The 20,581-nt window shown below is 33.5% G+C and overlaps 1 protein-coding gene across 2 annotated transcripts in view; it reads right to left on the bottom strand.

The window, feature by feature from the left end:
* Nucleotides 1–20,581, bottom strand: part of LOC113391574 (putative fatty acyl-CoA reductase CG5065) — a 48,257-nt gene that overhangs the window by 19,579 nt on the left and 8,097 nt on the right. Inside the window, exon 1 of one of the 2 annotated variants that reach the window (XM_064220023.1) lies at nt 18,951–19,031. The exons of the other annotated variant lie outside the window; for it this stretch is intronic. Coding sequence (XP_064076093.1) covers nt 18,951–18,982 — 32 coding nt within the window. The 5' untranslated portion in view covers nt 18,983–19,031. Of the gene's footprint in view, nt 1–18,950; nt 19,032–20,581 lie in introns of those variants that run through there. 2 annotated transcript variants of the gene reach the window in all.

The following is a 20,581-nucleotide window of genomic DNA, read 5'->3' as shown; positions in this document are numbered from 1 at the left end:
ATTTAACTAACATAACTGTATTTTTAGATGTTGAAAAAGAGTAACTACTGAGTTTCTTGCCGGTTCTTCTCGGTAGAATCTACATTCCGAACCGGTGGTAGCTTTACTTTAAATAGTTTGTTAAATGACGATTCAAAAGTGCTTGTAAAAGCCTACTTGAATAAAGTATATTTTGATTAAGGTGATTGGTTTTATTGTAATTATTAATTGATACAATATTACGTTTACTACAGCTATTATAATGGCTAAATAAATATTTGTGTTTCATGTATAATCTTTTATTGTCTTATAACCTTAAAATATAATAAAATAATAAAGAAATTATCTTAAAATATCCTGACATAATGTATTGAGTCTCTATAAAAACTCTAACACGTTCAGAAACAGACTCGGCGCGATGACTTGTATGCTCGGTGTCTACGGTCTACGCAGAATAAAATAAAATCACTTTCCGCCATCTGTACGATCACAACTTTTAAACAACGCAACGGATTTTAATGCGGTTTTCATGAATAAACGAGCGATTCAAGAGGTCGGTTATATGTATAATCGTGTATTATGTACTATTATTATTTATATTATATATAAATAAATAAATAAATATGTTTTTTACTATAGATAGTATAATCAATATTTATTTTGTAGATACTATGTGTATTTATGTATATGTTTTTTTAATAGTTGTATGTATAATGTGGAGGCCTTCACCTGAGAGAGGTCCAAAAACAAATATTTTTATTATTTAAATTTTTCTACTTAAATGTTTTAAAAATAAATATTTTGTATAACTTGTAAAAAAAATACAAAAAATAAATATTTATAACTGTAGATTTATGCATGGAAAAAAAGGTTTTTTGTTATTATATAAGTATGTATATTAGATTTTAAATTAACATGGTTATTTTTATTACTAACAGTATTTAAAAAGTTTAAGACAACATCGTCTCGTGAACAATACATTCGTAGATAATGTCGAAATATCGAGCTCCACCAAATAAAAATAAAAAACATGGTAAATATCCCGTTTTAAATACTGGTAGTATGTATATTGTTATGTATTCACAATTATTAATAACCGCCTTCATGGTTTTCTGTTTGACCTAAAGGTTGACTTTAAATTCAGGTATTAAGGCCGCCTTTTGTCCCATTTACTCTGTGGTGGTCAATAAAGTATTTAAATAAATAAATGTAATAGGTATATCTAAATATTTGTTCTTCAATTTTAAATATGTATATAGTTACATTATATCTAATAACTACTGATAGACTAGAATCTAACCAGTTTTACTGGTTAGATGAATCTAATTGGTACCTACCAATTAGGTACCCTAATTGGTAGGTACCAATGCGGTCATTTACCCACTAGTTGCTAATACATCGTAACGTAACGTTAACAGTTACGATATAATATATCCGATAGTCGTAAAAGATTACAAAGAGAATTATTAATTTCAAGTTCGAAGCGTTCTTCGCGTACGTGATACAAAATATTTACATGTGTCAGGGTTCCGTTGGTGTACGAATAAAACGTCTTCATTAAAGATTACTAGTTACCCCGGGGGGCCATTCATTTATTACGTAAGACTATTTTCGCTTGTTTTTTACCCCCTCCCCCCCTATTATAAGAAAAAATAAGAACAGGCAGGCCGACGATATTGTTTAGTATTTATTACGTAAAAATCCAAAGGAAAAAATACAGTACAGTACACATTTGGTAGCTTTTAATGTTTATGTTTCAAAGAATAAATTTTTTGAAATATTTATTCGTAATTTCAAAGTTACTTAATAATCTTTATTTTTTTTTTGCCATGGAAATGGAAATATACTTTTATACCTATACGCATCCGAGCGAAACTCGGCAATCGAACCTTTTTCAAATAACTTTAACTTTGCGCATTTTTTTGATCTTACGTAAGAACTATCGAGACTCCTTCCCACCCCCTTGGAAGAAAACATAAGACATGGTCAACGCCTCCCTTCATAAATCGTCTTACGTAATAAATGAATGCCCCCTTACGCATACACACGTACCCTGTCCTTTTTCATATTTCAATGCGTGTAATTTTATTTTTAATTTCATTGTTAACAAGTTGTTAACACGTGACAGCGCAACAAACCACGAAACGAAGAGATTTTCGCATTTATAATATTTTTTAAGAGTTTATTAGTAACTGCCTTGTTGGTTTATCGTAAATAAATATAAGACTGCAGATCCTGAGTAAGAGTTATTAGGTTTTTCTGTTCAAAAATTCTCAGTAACAGCTGGGTGTCTGGAAGTTTGAAGTGTGCTTCTAAAAGCACGTTTGTGTAAGTTGTCGGTCATGCGCCTGAACTCTTTCACGGATTGGCCGTCCCATCGGATTATAAGAGTGAGGGAATACTGATATTATAATGTCCTGTGTTGTTCTCTATTGAGATTGTCCATATGGTTTATCAGTCAGAACGACATCGTCATCATCATAGGAATTTATCCTATGGGATTACAATATTATTAAATATTTTTTTATCGAAGCAAAATTATATTTTCATGTGCATTTGTGTTTATAATTTATCTCGTAAGCGATAACGAAGGGATTCATAACGTAAGCGATCCCGTGGCGCTCACCGATGAAACGGAGAGGGTACCGCTGGTTTTTTAATGGGTATTCCGGTGTGCTACCAACATCTTGGGCACCGGCGAGTCCCACTTACCCCCCCCCCCCCACTTCCACTTCCACGCGTCATATGTTTTTCCAGCGAAACAAAAAAATTAAATGTATAGCCACCGCTGGTTTTTATGGCGGGTTCAGCAGAGAACAACCCTCGTGAATTACCCGGTAGTTACTGTTGCCATACATTACATAATATAAATATACTAATTAACTTAAATTAAAATGCCTGTTTTGCAACAACGAACCTTCGTATCAAATTAAGTTATTTTATTTACGCTGAGATTGTTTCTATTTAATATTTTTTATACAGAACCCAATAAAGATATTCTATGTCACACTTGCACCGTTTCCTTTAATGTCTGTTTGTTGAGAACTCGTCATACAAATGTTGATTCTGTCACGCAAACAATGGTCTACGGGCATTGAAATTATTGTTTTTTTTTTAAGCTACATAGACGAACATCATACTGGTTACAATGTATTAATGGTAGATGGCGCTGAATGTTTTATTTTTAAAACTAAATTACTGTGTGATGGTCACAGCCCTCTCAAGAGAGATGAAAAAATTTAAATTGTATGATTTACTATATCTAAAAATGATTTTTAAAATAATTAAGTGCCTTCCTTTGTAGCCTAAGGACCTTGTAGCCCCAGGGCCAGGAAATCGCATTGAATATGTAAATCTAAAGTGTGCTCATCTTTATTCTTCTTCAAATCGATTGAAAGCGATTAGAAGCAGTAATAAAAAACCTGTACTTCAGCTTTTTTATATAGTAAAAACAATTTTTGTCACATTTACGTTTTTGTCCAAAAAATTGAATGGTTCCTCTTCAATATATAAACACACTTAAGGATATGATACTAAGCTGTCATGAAGTTAACGACCCAAAATATCGGTTTCAATTCGAATTCGTATAAAAAGTTTGAACACTCGGTTAAAATATTTATTACAAAGTAGTCTTGAACATTGAAGTAGTTTATGAGTCCGTCAGTTTTACGATAACGACATACGTTTGTGGAAATAATGAGCACCAACGGCTCCAGACTTTTAATCCTTGAATGAGCAACATTTGTAAATGTAACTATCGGGTGCAACGTTTTTAACGCGAAAGTATTAAACTTATGACGTTTACAGACTTAAATCTATAAACGATAAGATCACCTTCGTGCAGTACTCTGGTACTGTAAACTGTTTTATGGCATATGGGCCACCTTAAGGTAAATGACCATTGCCCAAAGAGATTGGTATAATTAAAAATATTAATTATTCGTCATATTGATCAATGCGCCACTGGCTTTAACTTTTAAAGATATATTAATCAAGAACTGTTTGTAGTTCATGTTACTGTAAAAGCTCGAACTAAGGTAAACCTTACGATTTTTCAGTAAAACCTAAGATTTACCGACTTTAGTTGGTAGATGTAAGTATTTATTATAAAGGGACGACTTTTTCGGACTTAACCTAACTTAACATGTAAATCTTAAGGTTTACCAAGTAAATGATGGTAAAAGTTCGAATCCCAAAGTTTTATGGACATTCATAATCGGTAAATCTTAGGTTTTACTGGAAAATCTTAAGATTTACCATAGTTCGAGGTTTTACAGTAACACATTCATAGCTGAGCTATTAGCAAATCGCATGGAATATGTCAATCAGAACCGAGATGGCCTGTTGGTTAGAAAGTCTTAAGCGATGATTGCGGGTTAAAGCACCGCTGAATCTGCATATGCCTAATTTGTGTATATATTTAATCTCGTATTCGACGATGAAGGAAGACATCTCGAGGATCTGAATGTGTGTAACTTCAATGAGATTCTGCCACAAGTGTATCCAAACCACATTGGAGCAATAAGCTCCAAGCCTTCTTCTCAAAAGAACTTAGCTCAGCAGTGTGATCCTGCTTTACTTTTAGGTATTTTAATATTGAATCCTTTATCAAATGCAATAGACATTTGCAACCACAATATTCGGTTGCGATCGGGTTTTTTTCTAACTGTGTAACCATAACATCTTAAGCTCAAATTAGTCAAAACCTTGAATACCTAACAATTATCGCACTATTTGCATAGTACTTGTGATATCGTGAATGTATATTTATTTTGATCGAGAACCGAATTTAAAAGTCAAATATTAGTGCTTACAGTATCGTTATATGTCAAATGTGACGCTCCAATGTTAAGGATATGTCAAAACAAATACAGATATATGCATATAATGACTTGGCAAACATTTGCAAAGTCACGGTCGGACGTCAACGACAAATCCCGAAATAGATGACGCTCGCTAGTAGCTGAACCGCTTGGAGTAAAAGTTAAACTATATGGAATTAAATTGGTGCCTGCTCTATTCGTAGTCACATCGTCAGTTTATAGAATCTATTGTACACTGCCTTATGGTTGCAAAGCGCAGATCCCAAGGGATTTGGTTTGAACCAAATGGGACCAGAAAAATTATTGGCATCTCTGTTTTCCCTTATCTAATTTCCTAGAATATATTTTTTCTGCCAAATATCAATGTTATTCATAATGAATATTGTTTTTTTACTATAATATGCAGTTATGCCATCACGCTCATCAAATAGGCATCAATGGTGCAATGATTTTCGGGCCGCCGAGTAAAGTAAAAAGGCACAGATTCGATCCTGATCCGTTGGGCTTCTGTCGTCCCCACTCGTAGCACGGGCTTTCAGCTTAAAATGGCAGACTTAATTTGTTTTAATCATTTCTTTAACAATGGAATTTTGCTAAATCTTTATCTGCGGCCCCTAGGCAGTTACCTAAACTGTTTAATGGATAACCCAGCCCTAAGTATATGTATTTTTAACTCGGATAGCACGTAAAGTTGGTCGTCTGACAAGACTCTTTCACGTCATATCAGATTTGCTGTTCTATCTGATTATGAGAGCCATTTACTGAATTTAAGAAGACTATATACATGACTAGCCAAACCCAGCGACTTTACCTGTGCGAAATTAATAAAAATTGATAGCACAAAAACTTATTCCTCAATATTACCCTCAATGAAGGGTAAATAAAAAATTAGCCGATGTTTCTTGGAGTTTAAGCTTTACAGACAGACAGACAAAGTTACTTTCACATTTACAATATTAGGATAAAAAGTAAGGTGTTTGTAGTTAGACTTCGTTGATTTTCATTCGGGACATATAAATTAAATGATGTACAGTTTGATATGACTAAGAAATTTGATTTGAGAAAAAAAGTAATTACTAAGTATCTTGGCTCGTTGGAATATCTAAACACTGAAAAGTTTATATTCAAGTAATTGTCGTCCTCGGTCTCGCCTGTGGAGTAACGGTCGCTCTACTACTGATGCAAGTATATCCTCATATTATCAAGTTTTGAAGGTTAGTACCGGGGCAAAATCAAAAGACGCTCTGGTACAAATTGGTGTACCGCAGGTTTCAAGTTTAGGACCACTGATGTTTTTAGTTTATGTAAATGATTGATTTTGTTAAGACTTGCGACATTATACTGTTTGCAGATGATACATCTCCTATTTTTAAACTTAACAGAAGGATAAACAACTATGATGTTGTCAACAGTTCGGTTAATAAATTTAAAAAGTTTTTAACACTGACTAAATCAATAAATCTTATTATTCATTAAAATAGTACCTTTTGAAAAAATAACACTAGGATTTAGACCCGGAGAGACCGGTGACAGTGACTTTGTTCTATACCATGTAGAGATTATATAAGTTTTATTATAGCGGTATATAACTGACTGATCCGCCTCGGTAGGTGCTACTAACTCATCAAATATTCCACCGCCAAACAACAATGCTTAGTATTGCTATGTTTTGGTTTGAAAGATTAGTAAGCTAGTGAGCATCATATCTGAGCTCCAAAGGTTGGTGGCGCATTAGCGATGTAAGGTTTACATTTCCAACAGCGCCAATTTGTGTGCCTGGTAACTTTGCACCATCATTGTCATAAAAAAGGCAAAGATCAAATCAAATCAAATCAAAATACTCTTTATTGTTCACCAGTAAACACATATTAGTCACGTTTAAGAAAGATGCACAAGAGGCAGCCTTATCGCTAAAACAGCGATCTCTTCCAGGCAACCTTAAGGTAGAGGAATGAAACAGATATAGAAAGATGTAGGGGTGTACAAGGCAGATATAAACATAATATATGACATAACATTACAATGAAATAATAATATATTTAAAATGAAATAATGTACAGTAGCTGATATCTAACATGCATACATTTTTATGTATTTTATCAGATATAAGTTATATATAAAATTAAACTAAAATTCTCGCAGATTTTCATTAGTTCTGACACAGCATCAGAGGGATATTAAATAGGCTACGAATATAATACACACGCAAATGTATTCAGGTCACACGCACACAAATCACACGCAATCACACACAAATATACATGATATATTTTGCATCATATTGTCAAGTTGAATATAACTATGTTACTAACTTCCAGCAGTGACGTCGTAGGGGTCAATTTATACAAAGTTACCCCCCTCCCATTTCCCTTTCTTAAGGTCTACGTCGCGAAAGGAGTAACCATGCAAAATTTTAATTCAATTGTATATATAATTTCGGAAATCTCGTAACGAGTGGCATATCGATTATCGATTTTCTGAAAATATCCAAATTTCTACGCATTTATATTTAATTTTTCTTTCCATGAGAACAGTAAGTACAATAAAACTTGAAAAAAAAATTATACCGATAAAGTCGTTCTCAAGCTATGGCATGACCAAGGGAAATGGGGATTCATATATATATATATATGAATATATACATATATATTATATGATACATGTTACGTAACTACTGAGTTTCTTGCCGGTTCTTCTCGGTGAAATCTACATTCCGAACCGGTGGTAGCTTTACTTTAAATAGTTTGTTAAATGACGATTCAAAAGTGCTTGTAAAAGCCTACTTGAATAAAGTATATTTTGATTGATTGATTGATTGATTGATTGATTGATTGTTACAAGAGCATGAAATTCACGTCACTTAGTCTAAAAAAGGGGAAACTACTTATACAACATATAGGTATACCAAAACCTTCTCCGAAAGGCGCTGCATCTTCTGATACAAGTTTTATCTATATAGGTTTAGTAGTTTTTCCAGTTAGACAATCGATTAAAACTTCTCATTTTTAGTACAGATTGCATAAACGCATAACCTTTATTAATTGCGTCGTAATCGAGTTCGAAATTAAAATGGTATTCGATGATATCGTTAAGGGAATCAAATCCTTAGCATTATGCATGCACGGAGTGTCCGTCTGTATCTGTTTGTATCTCCTTGACCAAGTTCTGACGGTTCTTAATATTGAAATTATATATTTTGTAATGAACATTACTAAGAATAATAATTTGATTCCTCGAGTGTCATCTCTAACCAAATAATAGACTTAAACGCACAATTAACAACACAAGTGATTACCGAACGATTACCGAAGTTCTAGGAGTTTGGCTACAAAAACATTTGATTTATCTGATGAAAATTCAGAGCTGTTTGTCAAGTGTTTGAACTCGGAATCATTGGTAACAATAACAGTGCATTCAGGTATTTTTGGAGGTTCATCATTATCATCATCAGGTTTAATTTAAGGAAAATCTGCGTCACGCAAAATAACTAGCAGATAACATATTGATCGTGTATTTGTCGCAAGACATATTATACTTTATATATCCGAGAAGTGAGAGTGCTAACGTTGTTTATAAATATTGTATCTTGATCGTATGTTTTGTCGTATAAAAACTGACTTTATTGTGGCGGCCATCTTAAAGACTAAACATCTGCATCACAGAAATTATGAAGGCCAAGTCTGTACACAAAGTCAGGTTAAGTCTCTACATCGTCACCCAATGTAACTTGACCGGAAGGAATTCTGTCGTGGGAGTAACTTCTCTACGTGCTTTCCGAAGCATACCTCTGCCAATTATATTAGTTCTGTTACTGTGAATGTTGTTTGTGTGTGTGTTGTTTTAGACAGACCAACTGACTTTTATTGATCCAACCTAGAATTTGAATCCAAGATCTCTGAATCTAACAAAAGCTAGCTAGTAAAAACAAAAATCAATAATCTGAATTAATTCGCCATCTTTTATCTTTTTGAACGCGGACATTAAGGACTTGTAATTTGTTAAAAGTGTGTGATGTGTTTTATTTGGATTTGTAAGTTTAATTGAGTAGTTTACTTCAATGTGTGTGATCTAGTGGTTTATTTATGTTAAGATAAATATTCGAAGTTAGAGCTATTTTTGGTTTGTTAAACAATTGTTTTAACTAAACTAAATTCAAGTATATTTCTCTCCTTGACGCTAAATACAGAACCTTTGAACATTCTGTCTGAATGTTCACAAATATTAACTCCATGATTTCTGTGTGTGGCTTTTTTTTTAATGTTTTTTCAACAAATCTAACTCGCGAACTTTTTTCAATTTACGCATTAATGTTACCCAATTCTTAAGCGTGTCTGATGAATTATATAATTAAGCAAATGACGCGTATTGAATTCGCAATCGGATTAATATGAATTATTTGAAAAATGAAGTACGATAAATGTTTTTATTCACAATTCCGCCCGCGACTTAGTTCTCTGATGGTGAAGGAATTATTAAAGTCAGTTCAATAGTTTCGGACTTTATCGAGTATAAACAAACAAATTTTATTTCCGCTATCCCATTGGAAACGTATATTGTTAGGTAACAGGCTATATGTTAATCAGGTTATAATCTATCTCTGTGCCAAAGTTCATTCAGATCCGTTCAGCCGCTCTTGAACGATTTAGTAACAAGTATTCGTCGTATATTTCGCTTATAATTTTAATTAGTATTGTTTCTCTACACACATGTCGCCTGCCTTTGTCTAATACTGTCGATGTTACGTTATTAAGAGGATGATTCCATTTCTATACAAGGAAGTAAAAATACAAGTTAAGATAATATAACTCTTTAAAATGATTTGAACTCTTTAAAATTGAGAAAAACTCAACCGTATTGTTTGAATCACTCAAAACTATTTGGCCTCAGAGTAAAGGTCGACAAAAGTGACTTTTACGATGAGACGAGTCGTTTTGCACTTCCGGGGCTATGTTTTTTTTTTATTGTATAAATAGATGTACGGGTTAATTGGCCATCTTATGGTATGTGATCAGAACTCTAAGAAATTAAACATTCCTTACATCGCCAATGCTCCACCATCCATGGGATCTAAAATGTTAAGTCCACAATGGACATGGGATAGTAATACTGACTCACTCTTCAAACCGGAACACAACTATCTAAGTAGCTATTGCTGTTTGTCGGTAGACTACCTACCTAAACGGACTTGCACAGTCCTACCAACAAGTAATACCAAGTATTCGCTTTTGTTGCTCAACTATAATTTCCGCACGCTCCATCTGTTGCTTATATTCAGAGGGTCTTCAATATTTGTTCAACTCATCGCTTAAAACGCTTAAGTATGCTCCAATTATATATATATATATATATATATACATTTGTGTTAACAATTAAAATATTCTGCAATGACAATATTAATTCTACAATATAAGTAATCTAAGTATAAAATTATTAGGACTTTATTAAGCGTTTTCGCGTTTAACGTTACTGTTTCGGTGGGTAATGGTGTTAACATTACTTAGCTGCTGATATTAGCATATACAGTATACCAACTCTTCAACTTTATATGTGTTTTAGTCAAGGCCGGATTCTCTATTATGGCGAGGTCCGTTGTTGACAATAGGCTATTTGAAATCAATTTTATTTAATTGAGTAGAGGCTAAGGAACCCAGTAAAAGTTATTTTTCTTTAATTCTTGTACATATTTGCTGAAAAATATCAAATTAAAAAATTCCATATTTAAATAGCGCGCGAAAACGACAATATGGCGCTGCAATGGGGTCGGTGACGTCGCTTGCCTGTATAGTAATCTGTGGCACATATAATCCACATACAGTAGGCAAACGAGGTTAACGAGCAAGTGACGTCATCAGAAGCCCGACCAATCAGGAGCGTTTTGTGTCATGTGACCAACGTTTAAAAAAAAAAATTTTTTGAATAAATTAATTATTTTTTTCAACTTTCTTTAATAAATAACCATTTTTAAACTCATAATATAGACTGATTACAATAAATGACACTTTATTTTTCGCATTGTCAAATAGCCTGTTGTCCAGCATATGAGAGCTCTGGAATAGCTTAATTTGAGCGCATTTTATACGTTTTTATTTTAAATTTTTTTAATAAGCAAGTAAAACTGATTCCTAAATCACTCGGTTTAATAAATATTGAATTTAATATGATATTACAATGAAATATTCTTATTCTAAAACAAATTACCGACTTTGACGATAAATTTTACTGTTGTTTTTCTATCCTGTATCGTGTTTCAATCGAGTATTTTTCAAAATGACTTCCATAAAATTATTCATTCCTAGTTAAAAAAAAAGTGTCATAGAAGCGTTTTTAACTATATTCAAAATGCAATTAAAAGTAATTTTGGGCGGACGCGGTATTTTTTTTCGTTCATCTTGAGCATAGTAACTGCTTGGGCCACTAGGCTGGCAAAAATTGGGAAATAAGACTTGAGATTTCATTGCCATTGAGAGGCAAATATTTCTCAAAGATGACGTAACTTTGCTATATAGTAATAATCAAAATATACTTTAAACGCGAATCTACCACCGGTAAAACTCAGTATTTACTCTTTCCGAACATTCGAGATAAAATCAAAATCAAAATATGAAGTATATATTCGAGTATGATTTCGCAATTTAACAGAACAATAATAAGGACAGCTACCACTGTATGTCGATTCTGCGGAAAGGAACCGGCAACATACTCAGATGTCTAAGTAAAATTACAGTAGAATGATAAATTGTGGTGTATTATAATCATAGATACTACACTTTGAGCCGTAGAGCCGAGATGGCCCAGTGGTTAGAACGCGGGCATCTTAACCAATGATTTCGGGTTCAAACCCCGGCAAGCACCACTGAATTTTCATGTGCTTTATTTGTGTTTATAGTTCATATCGTGCTCGGCGGTGTAGGAAAACATCGCGAGGAAACCTGCATGTGTCTAATTTCAACGAAATTCTGCCACATGTGTATTCCACCGCACCACAACGTGGTTGAATATGCTCCAAACCTTCTCCTCAAAAGGAGGCTGCTTAGCCCAGCAGTGGGAAATTTACAGGCTGCTAATGTATGTATGTATGTATAATTTTAGATATATTAATCAAGAACTATTAGCAAATCTTATCCTTTACTTCTCGGGTTGAAATGGACTAAAGAATGTGTAATGTGTGATATTATTGAATCAAACGATTTATTTGTCAATCAACGTCTTGAAACGGTACACTGTCGACCTTCCAATCGCTGTCTCAGCATCGTTACGGCAATGAACGTGCCAGATTTATAATAACATCGCTGTATTAAGTATATAAATATGAATTCAAAATTGTGTCTTTGTATTGTACGCAGTTATGTTTGGACTTTTGGAGAAAGGTGGGAGTTTTTGGAGTTTGTTCCAGGCTGCAATGTTGGTTGGAGGATAAATATTTTTGGTATTTTTTGGTGGACTTTGGTGTACGATATATTGATAATTTTTCATATCTCCAATTCGTCACTAACCTTGGGAACTTGGAGGATGTTATGTCCCTGGTGGATGGTATACCCAGACATACTTACACAATCCTACCCCAAGTAAATGTCGGTGTGACAGATATCGTTCGATATGCAAATTTCACGATGATCGGTTGCGTAGTTAAAAAATCAATACTTAACAAACAGACAGACTCACTTTTATATCATATTCTGTTTCCCTGATATGAGATGGGGTATCTCTCATCAGGGTAACAGTGCTAAGAGCTTGAGACGCAGAAAACGCTGAAGCGAACGAACGATCCAAATATTCATCTCTTATTTCAAATTGCGTTCTTTTCCCATTTGCTGTTGAAACACTTGGACCTTGGAGTAAAAGTGCCCTCATTAAAATTGTAACACCCCGTCTTGCCTCCACTGGTCAGGTGGGCAAGTACATTCGTCCAGAGGACCAGACTTGCTATTCAATGGGGAATTGCTGCTAGCATTCTTGCTACGATCCCGCGCGGTCATGATATGTACAGTAACTATTTTTAATTTTTATTTATGTCATATATATGTTACTGTAAAAGCTCGAGCTACGGTAAATCTTAAGATTTTCCAGTAAAACTTAAGATTTACCAATTTTTAATGGTAAATGTCCATAACGGTTTGCTATTCGTACTTTTGCCACCATTCACTTAGTAAATCTTTGGATTTACATTTAAGGCACGGTAAACGTTGAAAAAAATAATGTCATAACGTTTTATAAAGTAATATCCGAAATGAAAATAATTTAAATAGGTTATGTTAGTCATTTAATTACTATCGTTTGATACCTAAGGTTTTGACTAACAGTTAATTGATATAAGTGATTAAGAATTACTCATTGTTTCATTCCTAAAACCAACATCTACCAGCTGACAGCGTTAAAACCTAGCATATACTGAATTCGAATGGTAAAAGCCTGAAAAAAATCGTCCCATTTTCAGAAACACTTACATTTACCAACTCATGGTAAACCCTAAGCCTTACTCTTAAATCTTAAGATTAACCGTAGTTCGAGCCTTTACAGCAACATATATACTAATTTATGTCATTTATGTTAATATATGTATGCGGAAATCAACGAGTAAGGATTCCCCGTTTATCTATTCATGTTTATTAATAGGGAAAAGTAAGAGAATACAATAAATTAAATTGACAAGTAAAATCAAACCACAAATTAAAATACCTACAGTTAATTTTCATAAAATTGTGACGTTACTATAATTTATATTAATAAAACAGTTTGTTTTTTTTGTTGTTAATAGATGGCGTTAATAGTTCTTTAAATCGCGCTATGATTGTCTTAATTTATTATTTTAAGTACATCATCATTAACAGTGTTGTAGAACTACCGATAGTTTTGACTATCGATAAAATTGATATCGAGATTCAGGATATCGATTGTACTATCGATAGTCTCGTATTTATCGATAGCACAATACCATCGATACTAAGTTACTAACGATATTTTGGATTAAAAGAGACCATTCATTTACTACGTAAGACTATTTTCGCTAGTTTTTGACACCCTTCCCCCTCTGATATAAGAAAAAATAAAAAATTGCCGATCCCCTCTCTCCCCGTTTAATATTTATTACTTAAAAATATAAAGGAGAAACTTAATACACGTTTGGCTTATTTTGCTGTTTATTTCTCAAAGTAACAACTTTTTGAAATTTGTTTATTTGTAATTTCAAAGGTTCTAAAGATACGCATCCGAGCGAACCTCAGCAATCGCGCGGTGTCTCGTTTTCAATTATTATTTTTTTTATATTACGTAAGAACTATCGAAACTCTTGTAAGAAAACATAAGACATGGTCGATCCCCCCTAAATCGTCTTACGTAATAAATGAATGACTCCAAAGTAATGGTTTCTGCAATACTGTCGATAGTATCAATGGCATTACTCATGGACAGCTATCGATAGTCGATACTATCGACACTTAGCTATCGATAGTCTATCGATAGTCGACTATCGATAGACAACACTAATTCAAACTAATAATTGAGTTGCTTGGATCAATAGTTCGTTACGTTCATCGTATATCAATCACAGATAGACCAGACAGCCTGCCTTAACATACAATAGCCTATTCCGCCATTAATTTACATATTCAATGCGATTTGTTAATAACTCTACTATATTATTCAATACTAACAGTTCTTGACCTTTATTTTTAATACAACACTATGTCATTCATTATATCTTTAAATACGTCCATTTTAATTTTGCTTCCAATGATGCGATGACGTTCTTTTGTTGTCCGTTAACTTTTTCGCTAATCCATAACTAATATTATATATTATTCAAGCTGATTCAATTCAGCGTGGTGGAAACGCTCCAAACCTTCTCATCAAAGGAGGCCTTAGCCCAGCTGTGGGAAATTTACAGGCTGCTAATGTAAAATGTAAAATTCAAGCTAAACAATGATATCTCGCCAATTTAATGTCAAAGTTGTTTTTTGTTTTACTCTCGTCGTGGTTGGAATAGACTGTATGTTGTCGAACGTAAAGCCTTAATAACTACCCTCGGGTTTCAAAGCAAATTTAACGCCTACAAACGACAATGTCAGTAAAAATATTTCTAAGAACACATTACAAAGAATTGAAGTCTTCAACAAAATATAGTCAAATAAACTTTAAGCTACGTCTTTGTTAAATGTTATGTTAAATTTACAATTGGTTTGGGTCCTAACCACTCATGTAGTACCGCCAAACAGCAGTACTCAAAATTGTTGTGTTCCGGTTTGAAAATTGAGTAACGACTCTTTTATAATTGGAATTTTTTCATGATATATGTTTTATGTACATTGTTTTTCTAATTTATAGTATATACATACATTGATCGACACGTTTAAATCAAGTCAAGTCAAGACTCAAACTACCCCCATTGCAAATTTCATCTAAATCTATTCAGCGGTTTATTTTATTTCATTTTCAGTTGGATAACCAACAGTAGATACAATATCACATAAAAAACAAAAATACATTTCAAAATGATCTCGGAAAATGTTCTTCCATTTAGGTTGGCTCACCATGCACGTTACACAATAAGCATTAAAAATATAAATGAACTAACCGTGCCCGACTATTGGACTTTCATACAAACTTCCAACACCATTTTTACCCCATTAGGGGTGGAGTTTCATAAAATCCGATTCTTAGCGATTGTCTACAGCCTATAAAGGACCAGCCAAATTTCGAGTTTGTAGGTGTTGTAGTTTTTGAGATTTCGTGATTAATTAGTGTGTTGTATATCTCTTTTTTACAAACATATAGATGAATATTTAGGCGTGAAGAGATCACAGACGGGGTTAATTTCGCATTTACAATATAAGGTGTCTCGTATAGTAATATAAATTACATTAACAGCCTGTACATTTCCTACTGCTGGGCTAAGGTCTCCTCGCCCTTTGAGGAGAAGGTTTGGAGCATATTCCACCAAAATTCAGTGGTGCTAGCCTGGGCTTGAACCCGAAATCATCGGTTAAGATGTACGCGTTCTAACCACTGGCCCATCTCGGATCTGTATTATATAGTATAATATAAATTAATTATTTCGAATTCGCAAATTTCCTTAACAGTGCAAAACTGCCGAATTAACTTTGTCGAGCGTATAACTGTCTGTGATTACGTATTGCGCAAGATTCGCTTGATGTGCATAATACATTGAGGTGAATTAACGAAATGTCACGACCGAGAAGGTTGACCGTAGCCGGGCTGTGAAGGCGACGACACAGGGTCAGTTGGGAATGATATTTTAATCATACTATGGAGGCAAGGCTGCCTACATACAAGGAGAAGTGTATATTCTGTACCATCACATAAGGCTGAATAGTTTAATCTATAAACGCGCCAGATTTAAAAATAGTAACTTTAAATTTATATTTGGAAATATTATCTGTGTCCATTCTAATATTATTTTTTTTTGTTTTTTCTAATCAATTAACTTTGTAAATACTAAATAGATTTTAATAATACTTAAAAAAACAACAAGGTTATTAATTTCAGCTTCAAGTAATAGTATTTGTAAAGAAACGCATAAGAAAAAGATGGAACCGAGCTGCGGCTGCGTCCGAATGTATTGTATGTACTTTTATCGTTACAAAATGGAAACGTCAAAACACATTCAAAGTCGGGGCACGGCTCGTAAGACTGTATTATTATTTATTTATATGAATATATAGATAGATTGTCGCACTAAAAGATAACTAAAACGAATCAGCCAATTTTATTATCTTTACGTGCGTGATGGCTACGTCATATTGACACTCGCCAAATGTCATACTATTTTAATATACTCTGTGGCAAACTGTTGACAATTTTTTTTTTCTTGTCTAATCTATTTATATAAATAATCAAAGTATATTATATAGCATTGTAGAATCGTAAGGGCTAATTCGCCTTGTATTAGAGTCAGTGACTCTCTTGTGGCAATGTATACGGTTTAATATGGAGAAAGCTGACAATGTTGCTAGATTAAAAAAAAGGTAAATTAATGTTTTTGCGCAAATGGTTATCGTACAATTAGTGAGTTCACGGATGACAGCACGCTTTTGGTAATGAAAAGATCGCTTCCTGGGTATTATTTATTTATCATAATAATAATTGTTAACAATTAAAAAATAATAATAATCAGAGTAATAAACTTAACGAAGTAAAGTCGCTAGTAACTAACCAGAATACTCTTATAATTCTTATTTAATCATTACATGCGATAAAAAAAACGAGGGTTAAAATTAAGCCTCGATTGTAAGTGTTGCAACGTTTATGTAACGTCTGAGTGAAACGTTTTACGTCAGATATATATCGTCAAATACAGGAGATATTTTGTCCATTTTAATTTAAATGCAACGTTTGTGTAACGTTTGAGTGAAACGTTTTTACGTCAGATATATCGTCAAATACGGGAGATATTTTGTCCATTTTAATTTTAATGCAACGTTTGTGTAACGTTTGAGTGAAACGATTGTGATGCAAAAATAATTCCGAGTTAATTTGGTAGGCCTGTTATGTAGTCATGCTCCCCTCTCCACTGCCAATCTGACGTTGATACCCGAATATACTTTTTACATTCTCAAAAAGGCGTTTTGTTATGCTAAACAGCTTTCAATTTAAAGCTGTATTTGTTTGAGAATAACTGTTTTTAGAATTATTTGTTAGAAGACATTGAAAGAATACTTATGGCCTATTCAAATCGAGGTAGGAATAAAGATAAACAAACCTTAAATTTACGTATTTCATGCGCGAATTGCTAATAACTCAGCTATATTGCGCACTACTAAGAGTTTAGGATTAATATATCTTTATTTATTTCATAAGTACACTTAACTACTTATATCCACTTTAATTTTATTTTCGAAAATGCCATAACAGTTTCGTCGACGTACAAAACGCCATTTTTTCGCAAATTCATAGATTAATCAAGCTCTCGACCAATTATATATTTGTGTGAACTTAGCAGATCATTGTCCAGCAGATCAAAATTAAATGTGAGTTCTGTTAGCATGCAGAAGAGTTCTATAGTTCCTGATACTTTTTAGAAATAGTTCTGGCGTTTTTACCTAAAAAATGTTAATCGATGAAATGATCTGCTAACTTCCCGTAGCAGATCATATCACAGCAGATCAAAAATAAAAAGGATATCTATGGGCATACAGCTGAGTTCTACAGTCCCTAGTACTTTTTAGAAATAGTTCCGGCATTTTTACGGGGAAAATCATCGGAAAAATAAAAAAATAGTAGGAACACAAAAAGTCGAGAAAGACCGTTTTAATCGTTTGAAAACATTTTTAAAAGCAGGAACTCTTTTGTTTCTGATAGAAAGTTGTGATAAATATAATTTAAAACTCGTTATGAGTTCTAAACAAATATTTTTCTGCCAGCAGATAAAATCACTTGTGTTATGGAAAATCAGAAGTAACGACGGTACCACAAACGCCCAGACCCAAGACGACATAGAAAACTAATGAACTTTTTCTACATCGACTCATCATCACGAGTGGCGTACCCATGAAAACCGGTGTACACAGTACTCGACCACGGAGGTCGTCAAAGTATAAAGCTAGTATTATTATATTAATAAGATATATATTAAAGCACAGGTGGACTTATGGACACACCATCACAACTGACCATAGACATTGGCGACGTTAAAAAAAAAGCATTTCTTAAACCGCCAATTTGCCTGTTGTTACATTAGTTCACTCACCCTACAAACCGGAACACATCGATGGTAGAATATCTGATATGTGTAGTACCTACCAAGCCCTACAACCAAGCGCGCATTTATATTTTATATTAACCATCAATGCTTAAAGCCTGTCGAGCATTTCGTGACGGCCATTTATTTATCGCAATCAGGGCCGAATTTGGAGGTATGGAGGCCCTGGACAACAAAGGACCTAATTATTTTACAACTATATTTAACATTTAATAAAAATCATTTATAATTTAACAAATATAATATGTTGTTATTGTAAAACATATATTTTTGTTTATCTGTATATTATATACTGTTAGAATTGGAATGTTTTATATTTTTGAAATTCCGTTTGAAGGTCCCTCTCTTAGAGAAGGCCTGGCTGTATTCGTCCCTTAAAGACGACCCTGCTTGCAGTGCGTATTTGATTTTTAAATTTCAATCTCATAACTTACATTTTAATGACTGTTGATTGGTTCCCTTGCATTTTCTGGTTTAGAAACAAAACAATGTCACTCTACGGCCCCGAAACTAAACTATCTACAGAGTAAGTCACGTCGATAGACTCATTCCTCACAATGCATTTATAATATTAAAGTATATTTTTATCATATTATTTAGTCATGCCATTTGAAATTTATATAATTAAATGGAGTTTAGTTATGCTGATAAACCAATTATAATTATTTTCAATGTCACTAATCTGTACAAATATTACAAATAAGAAAGTATATCTGTTTGTTGTCTCTTAACGCTTAAACCATTGAACGATTTCGATAAAATTTGTGTTCCAGGGACACAGACTACCTTTTTCGACGCCTCGAGGGTTTAAAAGGGGGGGGGGGTGACAGTTTGTGTGATCATCATCCTCCTGCCCTTATCCTTATTGTGATATAAGTAAAGAATTATAAATTGAACATTGATAAAGCCGGTCTACCTAGTAACTATATACTAATAAAGTAAATTAATTAATTGTCATACCGACTGTCTGTCAAGTATTACCGCACAGCAGAGCCGGGTTTAGAGATCTGGAGGCCCTGGAGCGACAGAGGAGTGGAGACCCCTGATTATTATTTTACAAATTAATTTAACCGTTTTCTTTTCTATCATAAATATATTTACTCTTTGAATGAGTAAAATTGATTACTAATATTATTTTAATTTGACTATATATTAAATAAAAATTATGAACTCGTCGGAATCTTTACTGTGAGGGGGTCAGGTTGACCTGGTGCTTCTTAAATCAGAAGAAAACTTCTAAGTTTATAAATTAATATATAAAATAGGTTTATTTTATAACGTAAGTATCCGCTTATAATTTTTTTTTTGGTAATTTTTTATTTCAATGAACTTTATTTTCCCCTTGAAGTTGTAATTTAAGGTATTTTTAAGGTTTGAAGCGTATTCAAAACATTACTTTACACTTTTTCGCTTCTTTCAATGTATATACGCAAATATATTCTTGGGAAAGGAATATATTTATGGCATATTAAGGAAAATTTATTTTTAAATTGGAGTCAGTGGCTAAACGTGATCGGATTATAAATGGACAGTCGATGCACGGAGTTTAATTTTCCCTATATATAAAAAAAACATATTTGAAGTCTGTTCTTGATCAAGGCCAGTTAAAAGCCGGTGCGAAATGTAGATTCTACTTATTTGCACCGGCAAGGAATTCTTTTTTTTTTTAATATTTAGCTAGGCGGAAGTGTAAATGGTCCACCTGATAGTAAGTGGTTGACTACCGCCCATAGACAATGGCGCTTAGAGAAATATTAACCATTTCTTAAATCGCCAATTCGTCCTCAACATTGGGAACTAAGTAATGTTTTTTTATACAATCCGGTTAGGCTATATGACTCCATTCTACCTGATGGTAAATGCCCGGCCCGCAAGATGCCTCTTCACGCCTCGTTTTAAGGAACCCAGGTTATAAGAGAAAGGGAACACGTGTGCTGGTTGAGAATTTCCTTTTATTGGCGGTGCAACAAAGAAAACAGTCAAATTACTACGTGCGCGATGGGATCGATGTGCCCTTGGTGATGATTATGTCCCTTATGCTTGCATGCACTCACCCTTCAATCCG

This window comes from Vanessa tameamea, chromosome 30, assembly GCF_037043105.1.
Source record: "Vanessa tameamea isolate UH-Manoa-2023 chromosome 30, ilVanTame1 primary haplotype, whole genome shotgun sequence".
NCBI classification, from domain to species: Eukaryota; Metazoa; Arthropoda; class Insecta; order Lepidoptera; family Nymphalidae; genus Vanessa; species Vanessa tameamea.
Note: the sequence above shows the minus strand (reverse complement) of the source record. Positions and strands in the feature narration are given on the sequence as shown.